Source organism: Acinonyx jubatus, chromosome B1 (assembly GCF_027475565.1).
Source record: "Acinonyx jubatus isolate Ajub_Pintada_27869175 chromosome B1, VMU_Ajub_asm_v1.0, whole genome shotgun sequence".
NCBI lineage: Eukaryota > Metazoa > Chordata > Mammalia > Carnivora > Felidae > Acinonyx > Acinonyx jubatus.
The window spans coordinates 157,310,781-157,323,001 of NC_069382.1; the positions used below are offsets into that span (position 1 = coordinate 157,310,781).

A 12,221-nucleotide genomic window follows, 5' to 3' on the forward strand; every position below is an offset into this window, starting at 1 on the left:
AACACAACAGTAGAGTTGCAGAACACTTAAAAGACTAATTCTGAGGAACAAAAATAATCTTACCTAAAATAGCTAGCCAGATAAGATGTACATACATACCTTAGAATATTCATAGTCTCTTTGAAAAGCATTTTTAAAACTATAGTTTAAAAGTATTATTTTTTTTCCCAAGGTTTATGTCCCCTTTCTTATGATCTCAGTTTAGAAGGGGAGTCAGATCTTACTTTAAATGAGCAAAGGCACTTTGAAGAGAAAATACATAAAGACTGATTTACAAGATGTCCTATTGCCAAATGTGTTCATATTGATATACTGGTAGGACTGTACCAACTACTTTTTTCTTATCATCATAGTTCTCATAAATTTCTACCTACTCCACTGCCTTCTCACAAAGCATGAACCTGAGACTAGAGGAAGTTGTAATAATTATTTCAGTCAGTAGGAAGATAAAATGGGTTCGTGTATAAATATTAATTTCCTAAGAAAGAATAATCTTCACTATAAAACACTCTAAAAGAGAGCACCACTTTTTGAATAAAACTAGGAAAAATTACTGCAAGCAAAAATAAGATGATTTTGCTAGCTAACTTCTGTTAGGAAATGTTTGGTCGTAAGCACATGGGTTGAGGGGAAGAGACTTTATATGAACAATCTCAATATTTTTGTTTTCACTTCAAGAAACAACACATTACTCTTTCCAACTCAAGAACATCTTTTAAGGTCATGTTGTCCACATAATTAAATTATTACTAACTATTAAAATAGCTTCTACCTTACTTAAATTTATTGTTTTGAACTCCAAATTCATAAAAACATACAGATAAAATATTTTACTTGTTTTTCAAGGTATTTTTAGAATTTTAAGTAAACTGCTATTATATCTGACATATAAATATGGCTATTTATATATTTGAATTAGGTAGCAATTTTTTAGCTCCCTAAGTCACATGGTTAATTTCAATACTAAAGGTCACAGCAGAAATGCCAGAAAAGTATTGTATCCATGGCTTCCTGCCACAATGGCCATTTATTAAAGTTAAATTAGATCATGTATTTCTACTGCTCAAAGCCCACCCAAACTCCCTCCCCCATCTCCTGCATGGTACAAGCCAAATCCTTACCAATGTACACAGTCCCTTCCTGATCTGTCCCGTCTGTCCCACCCTGCTTTACCTCTCTCCATTCTTCTTCTAAAGTCCTGTCTCTGGCCCTTTGTACTCCAACTATACTGGTCTCCTCATTGCTCCTCCAGTATATCAGGCATGCTCTTACCATAGGATACCTGTACTGTGCCTGGAAAGCCTTCCTCAAGAAACTCCCACTGTTCACCCCTGCTTATTTTTTTTTTAAGAGTTTTAAAATAATCTCTACACCCAACATGGGGCTTGAACAACCCTGAGATCAATAGTCTTATGCTGTACTGACTGAGACAGCCAGGTGCCAGGCGCCCTTCACCCTTGCTTTTTTTTTTTTTAATTAAAAAAAAAAATTTTTTTTTTTAAGTAGGCTCCATGCCTAGCGTCAAGCCCAATATGGGGTTGAACTCATGAACCTGACATCAAGACCTGAGCTGACATCAAGAGTCAGACGCCTAATTGACTGAGCCACCCAGGTGCCACTCACCCTTGCTTATTTTTAAAATCTATGCTCAAATATCACCTTCTCGATGCCTTATTTAAAACTACACCTGCCCCAGTCCCGGCATTCCCTGCTTTATTTTCTCCAGAACACTCAACGGTACCTTCTAATATACAACTAGCTTTTTTGCCAGTCTTTCTCCACCAGAACATGCGCTATGAGAAGGCAAACATTTGCCTGGTTCCTTCAGTGCTGTATCTCTAGCACTTACTTAACAAAAAAGCAGGTGCTCAATTCATATATGAATGAAGTGACTCATCTTCTCCAATTGCTGATGTTAATAGTATTGTTCTTTTAGTTTCCAAACCTAGAAAAGTTTGGCATCATCCTGTTTCTTCCAACCTTAGAGTCTTTCTTTTGGTTTATATTCTCTATTCCTACCACTATCTTCCTGATTTGGATTTCATCTGAATTATTACATTAGGTTCTTAATTAATTTGCCTCACCTAGTCTCTCCCCATGTATGAGGAATGCTGTTAGGTCTTATATCTCATGGCTTATCTTTTTCAACATAATTTCTCTCTGCCCCAGAATATGAAATTCTACTTCAGATGGGCTTGCATCCTCATTGCCTTAAAAAAGTCCTATTTTCCCACCTTTGTCTGCATGCTCCCCATCCCTGGAATGCCTTTCCTCTTTTTTTTGGTTTATCTAATTCCACTCACTATTTAAAAACTCAATTCAAATCCAATATCTGCCGTGAAGTTTTCCTCCATGGCTTTAGGACATGGATTTCTCTTCTCTAAACTCATTTTCAGTTTGGCAGTTAATTTTTTGCTGATTGTTTTAAGTATAATTGCTCTCCCCAGTCAGATACAAGGTTCTTCAGAAGTAGGGCTTGCTTGTTAGGCCCTGTGTGCCTGGAATAGTGAAACGCTTGCTTCATAAAGAGGCAACCTGCACTTGCTTAATCAAACACATTATCAACTCCTAGAGGGCAATGCCACACTTAGACATCTTCATATTCTCTATATTGCATATAAAGAAACTCAGGAAATAATTTCTGTATTTAACTAAACTGAAATTTAAGGCCACAGTACCACATACTACTATATTAAACTGGAGTTAGAAATTTAGCTCTTCTTTACCCAAGAAATGAAATAAATGTTCTGCCTCGTCAAATGAGCACTCAGAAATTCAATTATTTTCTGTTTCATGACTAATACTTCAAATGTCATGTGGGGAGCTGAATACATGACCTCTTGATTCTAGAAGATTATGCTCCCTACTCGGTGAGTAATTGTTATCAAATTCATACCTTTGTTAGTCCCTCATATTTTCCATAATCTGTACTCTTCAGCCACTCCATCAACTTGGCATATCGAAGCAAGTCTCTATGAAATGGATGATGATTGGGTAAAGCCAGTTCAACAGAGTGCTGAGCAAGAGTTGAACTCTGATCGTGACCCTAGAGTGAGTAAATAAGTAAATAAATATATTGGCAGTACAAAGAAACATGTTGTAATTGAAAATTCTAAAAAATGACCAAATGTAGCCAAAGAAAAGCAAAGGAAGATAGAAAGCAAGATAAAAACCAAGTACTTACTTGTCTTTTATTATCATCCTGTGTAAGCTTACTGAACACTATCACCATAAATAGTCATAAACATGCAAGAATGGCACTCTGATAAACTACTCATGTCATCTTCTAAAGAATTGACAATAAATGTTTTAATCAAGCTCTTCTCTCCCATACCATCTCATTTTACAATTTACCAAGCAAATAAACTTCACAATACAACTGTATTGAGAAACACAATAAATAGGGAAGTCATTCAAAACAAATTGTCAACATCTATGGTATTTCTATTAGAAATATACAATATTAAAAACAGTAGTTAAAACATAGAGGATACAGAATTTTAGAACTAGGAAGCACCACAGATGATGATATCCTAGGCTTTCCTGGATAATCCTTAATAATAGTATAATTTTAATCTTTCTAGTAATTAAATACACCATGATTTTATTTTAAGACCTTGACAACCCTTTTATGTAAATAAATTAGTAAGCTATCAAACAATCTTAGATGATGCATCCTGACTTTGTTTTGAAAAATACAGACCTGGAAGATCATCAGATCCAACAGCCTTATTTTCTAGAAGAGGAAATTGAAACTTAAAGAGTTACGTGATTTGCTCAGGTCGCAAGGAAGGAAAGCAAGAATTGGAAACTTAGTCATGTGAGTCTCACTTCCATTTTCTTTTAAAAACATATCTAAAAAATCATTTTAAGCAGACTCAAAAATTGCAAATGCCAATTATTTACTGGTATCTAAAATATAAAACAAAACAATAAAAATCTCTCCAGCCCTATTTTGAAACAATCTAGCTCTCTTTCTCTATTATTGGATCAATATTTGTCATGGAATTCAAAGCCAGGGTCTAAGAGATGGGAAGCTGAAAGATTAAAGGAGTTGATTCCCCTTGAAAATATTAGTTCCCAAGAATAAGGAAAGGGGAAAAAAAGACAGATTTATTTGACATCATTCTGACTTGATCTAATTTGCCTTGTCAGAAGTTATTTGTTATCATTCTGTTAAAATGACACAGTGACTGAGTTCTGGGATTGGTTAACTCATTTCCTAGTAAAGTTACCTAAACCCAATTATGTGTGTTTTATACTAGCTGACATAAACTGGCTGAATTTAAATTCTTTTAAAAGAGATTTCTTCTATCTAATTTATTTCCTTTACTATATACATAAAATAAGAACTTAGTGGTTATGGACTTTTTAAAACAACTTCTTTTAAATACACAGTATCCAGAAAAAATTCCTGGATGAGGGAAACAAAGAATTCTCTAGTAACTGAGAAGTACCTTTAGAATAAGAAAGATAGGAGTATAAGACACATCAATAAAATATCATTATCTGAGTTCCTTCTTCATTAAAGCTTTCAAATCAGTCTGTTGGAGAATTTTCTTCTTGTGAGATTATATCCCCAACTTAAAATGGAAATAAATATAAGGACTCATTATATAGAAATTACATATAAAACTACATAAAACAATCAATATATTTCTTTAAAAATTTTTTTAATGTTTATTTTTGAGAGAGAGAGAGGCAGAATGTGAGTGGGGGCAGGACAGAGACTGAGGGAGACACAGAATCCAAAGCAGGCTCCAGGCTCCGAGCTGTGAGCACAGTGCCTGATGCGGGGCTGGAACTCACCAACTGTGAGATCATGACCTGAGCGGAAGTTGGCTGCTTAACCAACTGAGCCACCCAGGTGCCCCTATGTATTTCTAAGATTAATCTTATTGATATCTACCTTAGGAAATTGGACCAGAGATAGCAGAAAAGTTAATCAGAAAACTAGATGACCAATTCAAAATAAGAACCTTAGAAAGGGTGAGACAATACAAGTTCACAGCTATCACAGACATTATATACAAGGTATACTGTGTATATAGGTCCACGATCCCTTTCTGTAATTCTAAAATACAAAAAGCTTGGAAAACTCAGTGTAAATTTGGTGTCAAATCTATTTTGATGGCAAAACCTGACCTGAACTGACATGAGGCTGTTTATACTGTTTAGAATAACTATTCATATTTTTGGTGTTGGACTATTGTGTCCCTAATCACAGAGGCCAGCTCCAGACCCTCCTGGAGTGGTTATGTAATGTACAGTATATATACTATATTACTTTCCTAAAATCTGAAAAATTCTAAAAAGACAGCTGACCCCAATAGTTTTGGATAAGGGATCACGGACCTGTGTGAACATTCTTTTTTGAATGGCTGACTGGATATAAAACAATCACATTTTCCAAAAGAATCATTGTGGACTAAGAGCTACAGTGTTGAAAAATGGAACTATTCTATATATTTGGAATGCCTGGTCATCTACATGTTTTCTGTGAAGTAAAGACTTAACAATAAATATGAACAAAATTAATAATATTAAATAAAATATACAGTTATTATCACTGGACTATACTTCATCTCTCATCGCAGTTGCCATAGATTTTTAAAATTCTTTATTAATAACAATATTAGACATCTCTTATCATCCAAAACAATCTTTTTCATTAATTTTTCTCAGTGATTCAAGACTCAAAATTATTGTTTTTGTTTAAAAAAATTTTTTTTTAGTTTATTTTGAGACAGTATGAGTCTGGGAGGGACAAAGACAAAGGGAGAGAAAGAGAATCCCAAGCATCCCAAGCAGGCTCTCTGCTGTCAGCGCAGCACCCAAGATAGGGCTTGAATTCACGAAACCGTAAGATCATGACCTGAGCTGAAACCAAGAGTCAGAGACTTAACTGACTGAGCCACCAAGATGCCCCAAAACCATTGTTTACGTTCTCCTAAAACTGTTCACTTAGGCTATTACATGTTACATTATATTATCTAATCTACAGTCAGGAAAAGTTCTTCAATTAAAAACCTCCTCCTCCCTGGGGCGCCTGGGTGGCTCAGTCAGTTAAGCATCCGTCTTTGGCCCAGGTCATGATCTTGTGGTTCATGGGTTTGAGCCCCATGTCAGGCTCAGTGATGACAGCTCAAAGCCTGGAGCCTGCTTCAGATTCTGTGTCTCCCTCTGTCTCTGCCCATCCCCACTCACCCTCAGTCTCTCTCTCAAAACTAAACATTAAAAAATATTTTTAAAAACCTTCCCCTCCCCTAAAAATGGAGAATTATTAATGTTTGTAGAGGATTTTACAGTTTACAAAGCTCTTTCCCATATTACTATTCAAAGCTTTCTTTTGCAAACAGCATTTTAAGATCACCATCACCTGAAAATTTCCCTTCTACTATGAAGACAACATCATTACCTTCAAACTATTACTATTAAGATAGATTAAATGTGATTAGTGCTAATGGAAGATTTAACTTTAGAGAAAATGGTTCTAAAATAACTACAGAAAATAGGTAAATTAAAATTTTAAACTGTTCAATTCAATCAGTAATACAGGTAACTGTCACTTCTAGAACTCTCATGTGTGCACCACTTTATTCTTAAAAAAAAAAAAAAAAAAGAATGGGAGGTAGGGAGGCTCTGCTTTGCCCTATGCTTTTAGTGGTGCAGCATTTTGGATATTCCCATACAAATAAACCAGTGATTTATTTCTTAAAATATATAAATAAAAATACAATTTCAAACAAACAAAAAATATTCTATATACAGTAAAAAATGAAGACAGTGTTAAAAATTGCTTATTTTAAGTAATAATAAGTTAGTAACAATAACAATTTATTGAATGCCTGTCACCACGCTAGTTTCTATCCCTCTCTCTCTCCCTGTCTCTCTCTCTACATATATATACACAAATTCTGATGCTCATAACAACCTTGCAAAGTACTTTTCTCATCATTTAAAAATACCAAAACTCTATTATAAACAAAATTTTAAAATAATATGGTAGGCTTTATCCAAATTAATCTAAGACAAACATATTTTCTAAAAACCTAGCGCATCATAAATTTTCATTAGTGTATATGTTACTGGAATTTGTGGCACAAAGAGGTTAATTAACTTTCCCAAGGTCAGCCCGCTAGGAGGTAGCAAAGTCAGGGTTTTGAATATAGAAAGTTTGGCTCCACCGTCCTCCTCTTAACCACTTTACTATACTGACTTTCAAACAGAAATGATACACTCAAGTTAAGTGTTGAATAAATTTTCAAGATTTGGGAACTCTTTCTTTCTGTGTTATGGCATGTTTATTTTTGTTTTTTCAGAGAAAAAAAAATCTGAACAAAGTTCCAACAAATACCACAAAAACTGATCTTAAATAATCATAATTCTTTCTAAGCTTTTAACTATAGATCATTAACCCATGTTTAGGAAATTGAGAAGAAACATGTTTAAGGGAACAATTTTTGTGAAATGAATTGAATATTGGTGATATATTTTACAGGCTTTATTTTAGCATTATGATGTTTCTAGAAATACATGTTGGAAGAAAAATTCCCAAACTTAAGCATATAGCAAAACCCTCACAACTTCAGTTTTTCTGGTTGTACTTATAAAAATTTTTTTGAGTTTATTTATTTACTTTTAGAGAGGTGAGAGAGAGAGAGAGACAGAGAGAAAGAGAGCACAAGTGGGAGAGGGGCAGAGAGAAAGAAAGACAGAACCCCAAGCAGGCTCCACACCGTCAGTGCAGAGCCCAATGCAGGGCTCAAACTCACGAACCGTGAGATCATGATCTGAGCAGAGATCTGAGCCTAACCGACTGTGGCACCAGGAGCCTCTTTCCTGATTGTACTTTTAGTTCAGTGCATAATCATTTCTCACCCTATTGCAAAAGACAATGTACACAATTATGAGGTCTCTGTGGACCCAAAGGGGACAAAGAAGGGCTGAGAGCACTTATCCTTTCAAGCCAAATATTTCAAAAAACAACCAAAAGAATTTTTTAAAGGACATACATTTGATGCAACTATTTCCTCAATTTCACTAGCTTTAATTTGATTGCATGTTTTTCAATATCAGAATCCTAATTAGTGTAACTGACCTAATTCGCTAGTTGAATATCTTAATACACAAATCCCTAGTAAATGTAAAAATTATGGGTAAGAGTCTATAATTTCAATGGAAGCTGAGTGTGTAAGATCTAGAAGAGCCAAAAGAATCTAGTTAGTTGTTAAAAATATGACTATATATGTATATATAGTAAGAAGAGAATAACATTTCAAGTTTCATTAAAATACAGCCATGTGGATAGTACTAATACGAAAGCTGCATCACATATAGAATCCTCTGGATCAATGATTCCCAGATGCGCAGATGTTTTTCACTGGCCTACAACACTAAGAAACAAAAGGATAGAAGAGAGTTTCTCATAAAGGGAAATGTATTCATTTTGAAGTCTGAAATCATAGTCTTTTTTTTAGTGCCAAGATAAAAAGATAGTGAAAGTGGGTGTCAGGATTTCTTTTTAAAAGTATTTACTTGGTAAAATTAAAAATCGGTGACTTGATAAATCTCCAAATTTTATTTTTTTTAATTTTACTGATGCATGAATTTTAAAAAGACTGGAAATCAATGATCTTATATTACTGTCATGTGATCAACAGATTATTGTATTCTTCTGTACAGAAGTTACACATGTTGAATATATACACATTTGCCAAAAACTTCACTGCACAGACTGTTCAAGTGTTGTCTTATCCATGATGTCATATCTGACTAAATTCTCAGTAACCTCACTTTTGATTAAACCTTTAGCACACGTATATATATATATATATATGCACACATATATATACATATATATATACATATATATATACACACATATATATACATATATATATACATATATATACACACACAGACACACACATACACAAACTATGTATATGTAGTCATACAATTAGCAATTTAATATACGCATTGCTATAGAGCTTTAAGTACATTAGTCTTAATGACTCCTTATAAACATCTCGAGTTTAGGAGCCATTTCTTATTCTTACATGTGGACTTCAGCAAGTATTTAATAGGCACATAGTGAAAACCTGGTGATTGACAAAGAAATGTAATATAATATGGTAATCAAATTTTCCCAGTTAGTTTGTTCTACAACTAGGAATAGAGATACCCACTTCCCAACTCTTTTGCTAGGTGACCTGATGCACTGAATTCAACACACAGAAAGTCTCTTTTCTATACTTGGGACATCCTCCTCCTCCACTTTCTTCAGCATATCCCAGGTTGTTGCAACATTCTGTTTTTTTCAACATGCATCACTCACATATAACAATACACATTAGATTTTCGGAACTGGAAGCATTCATATTAAACAAAGCCATTAGTTTATAAGGCAAGGAGGCAAAATCATAAATAACTGCATGTTACAACAATTAAGGGTGTAGAAAGGACTACTGTTTACCTACTGGTATTTCCAATACCACCTACAAATGTGGATAACATCACTATCAACAATGTCATTTTTAAAAACTATGGAATTGTACAGAAATAGGTATTATTGAAATACTAATGTAAGAAAAATGTGATTAGTATTTACTATGTGACTTCTGGATTTACTTTTTTCTTGATACTTTTCAGGTCAAATGAAATGTTAAGAGAGTCTTCCCCAATATTTCCCTCACATGCTTAGCTAGGAGGTCTTCCTTTATGTTTGCATATGTCACTGCTATGAGGACATTTACCCTACCTGAGTATATCTGTATCTCCCTTCCCTAGACTGTGAGCTACTCTGGGACAGGATTAGCCTCTCGTCTATCCCAAGTAGATGCCTGGTATGCATCCCAATCACCTGGTAAATGATTTCTAAATAAATGAAGGAGTGAATGAGTGAAAGAATGACAGGAAGAAAGGCAAGCAGAATGAGATTAAATGCCTTTTTGGCCAAAATAAACTTTTGACTATGGGACATGAAAAACCTGCTATAAATATGGTTAACAGGCAGCTTAAGTCAGTAAAGTTATAATCTATAAAGATTCTGCTGCTGTTAAGTTTAGCAAACTTTAGAGGAAAAAAAAAAAAGAATCAGAGAAGCTTGAGCCAAATTTGATGTACTCACAGGCACCGAAAGAAAGTAGGACCTGTTATAGAGTTGAAGGAGGGCCTGAGTAAACTAATTGGAAATAAAATATAGTAAATACAATTGTTTTAGAATACTGCAAAGTGAAAACAAAGTAAGAATACAATGTTTCAGACAGCATTTCTTGACAAACAAAATTTCTCTAATTTTTTTTTGTCTAATAACCCTAATAAGAGATGAAAAACATAAGAAACCTATTTTATTATGGCAGATTAAAATACCCTCTGTTCAAATCCTTTTAAGGTACTCTTAATATTATTAAAAGTAGTATTATTGCCACAACCTTAATTATAACCTCCTTTTTCATATAAAAATTAAATCAAATGGAATTTACAACTGAGCTATAGTCATTTTCCTCATATATATAAATACATAAAGCCAATAACATTTAAACTACCAAATCAAGTCCTGGTTCTCACCTCAAAATATTGAAAAATAAAATAGGCCAAGCAGTAAACATATAAGTTTGGACTTATTTTTATAAATAAGAACATTTAAATGTATATGTAACAAGTAAGCATTGTCATTTGATTTCTAGAATCAGAAAGTTTTAGCTGAAGGAACTAGACTGTCTACCTAAGGAGGCAGTTGAGGCCCAATGTACTTCTATGAGCAAATACTTAAAAGTCTTATTTAAAAATCTTAAATCAAATAAAACTGTGAAGGATTATACTGTGGTCCCAATTAAACACATTATATTTTTGTGGAAATTTAAGTTTAAGGTAATATATTAAGTAGCTACAGAAACATGCCAGTTTTAATAATAAAATAAAATTACCTGTTGAACAAAAACATTGTTGAGGTGACTGGCCAGTCTCCGGGCAAAATGCTCTCGCAAATCACTGAAACGCTGCTGTTGCTGTTTGACTGCCAGGAGCATGTCATGGCCTGAAATCAGAATATTTCTTGACCGATTTAATGCATAAAAAGATTTCTCGGATCTCCAATGAATACATTTTTTAAAAATTTTCTTAAAAATTTTTTTTTTATTTTAGAGAGAGAGAAAGAGAGACAGCTCAAGTGTGAGCTGGGGAGAGGGGCAGAGGGAAAGAGAGAGAATCTTAGGTAGGCTCCATGCTTGGTGCAGAGCCCGACGTGGGGCCTGATCTCATGACTCTGGAATCATGACATGAGCCCAAAGAGTGGGACACTCAACCAACTGAGCCCCAGGTGCCCCATCAATGAACACATTTATAATAGTATCTGAATTGCAGTTTTGAAGAACCCAAAGTTTTATTGGTTTATTTGTATGCTTTATAAAGAAAAGTAAGCAAGAGAAAAAAATATAACACAGTGGTTCTCCAAGCATCATCGGGGAACTGTTGGAAATGTGGAATGTAGGGCTTTCGCCGAGACTTACTGAATCTGGGGGTGAGGCCTGGTAATATGTGTTTTCACAAGCCCTCTCCAGGATTCTGAGGCAAACTGAAGTTTTGGAGCCACTGGTTTAGCAAAACCTCATGCTCTCTGGTCTAATCAAAGTATCTACTTTGTGCTAGCTTCTACAGACTGTACTAAAGAAAAATCATGGTGTTAACTAGAGTCCTTGATGGTCAGAGGAACTGAAACGAAAAGTTTTTGGTACCAACAGAAACATATTTTGAAATAAGGGAAGCTTGTTTGAGGAGCTAATACTAAAGTCACCCTAAACCACTTGCCTCGTGTATTTCTTGTCAAAACTTTATACCAAGTTACAGGCTTAGCCTCAGATTCTTGGTCAGATTTTGTCATTTCTAATGAACATTACCTGGTCGAAGAGCTACATTCATGCACTGTAGAAGGGCATCTGCGGCATTGGTGCAGGCCTCAATGCCTCTGGAGGAAGCAAGATCTCCTTCCTGAAGGGCCTTTATATGACCTTTGGCCAAGTCCATGTGGTTCTGGAATATATATAAATGTACCATCTGCACATGTAATTTTGGGAAATTTATAGGTAAGATGCTATTCAATCCTATCATAAAGTCTTTGGAATTATTTTAAATCCTATTTTCATAAGGAAATTAGAAAATTTTTACAAATGGGTTTTATATATTATCATTAGATTTTTTGTTTTGTTGGTGGTGGCAAT

At 34.4% G+C, this 12,221-nt stretch overlaps 1 protein-coding gene across 10 annotated transcripts in view; it reads right to left on the minus strand.

Annotated features, from left to right (window-relative positions):
- The window catches only part of EXOC1 (exocyst complex component 1), a 60,656-nt gene that overhangs the window by 27,113 nt on the left and 21,322 nt on the right, over window positions 1-12,221 (minus strand). For 6 of the 10 annotated variants that reach the window (XM_027057108.2, XM_027057118.2, XM_027057089.2 and 3 more), the window contains 4 exons: window positions 11,901-12,033; window positions 10,932-11,041; window positions 10,133-10,186; window positions 2,897-3,046 (listed from right to left, as the gene is read on the minus strand). In XM_027057108.2, the coding sequence (XP_026912909.1) occupies window positions 2,897-3,046; window positions 10,133-10,186; window positions 10,932-11,041; window positions 11,901-12,033 (447 nt within the window). The remainder of the gene's footprint in view (window positions 1-2,896; window positions 3,047-10,132; window positions 10,187-10,931; window positions 11,042-11,900; window positions 12,034-12,221) is intronic. The other 4 variants (XM_015068544.3, XM_027057132.2, XM_027057121.2 and 1 more) reach the window with 1 other exon arrangement.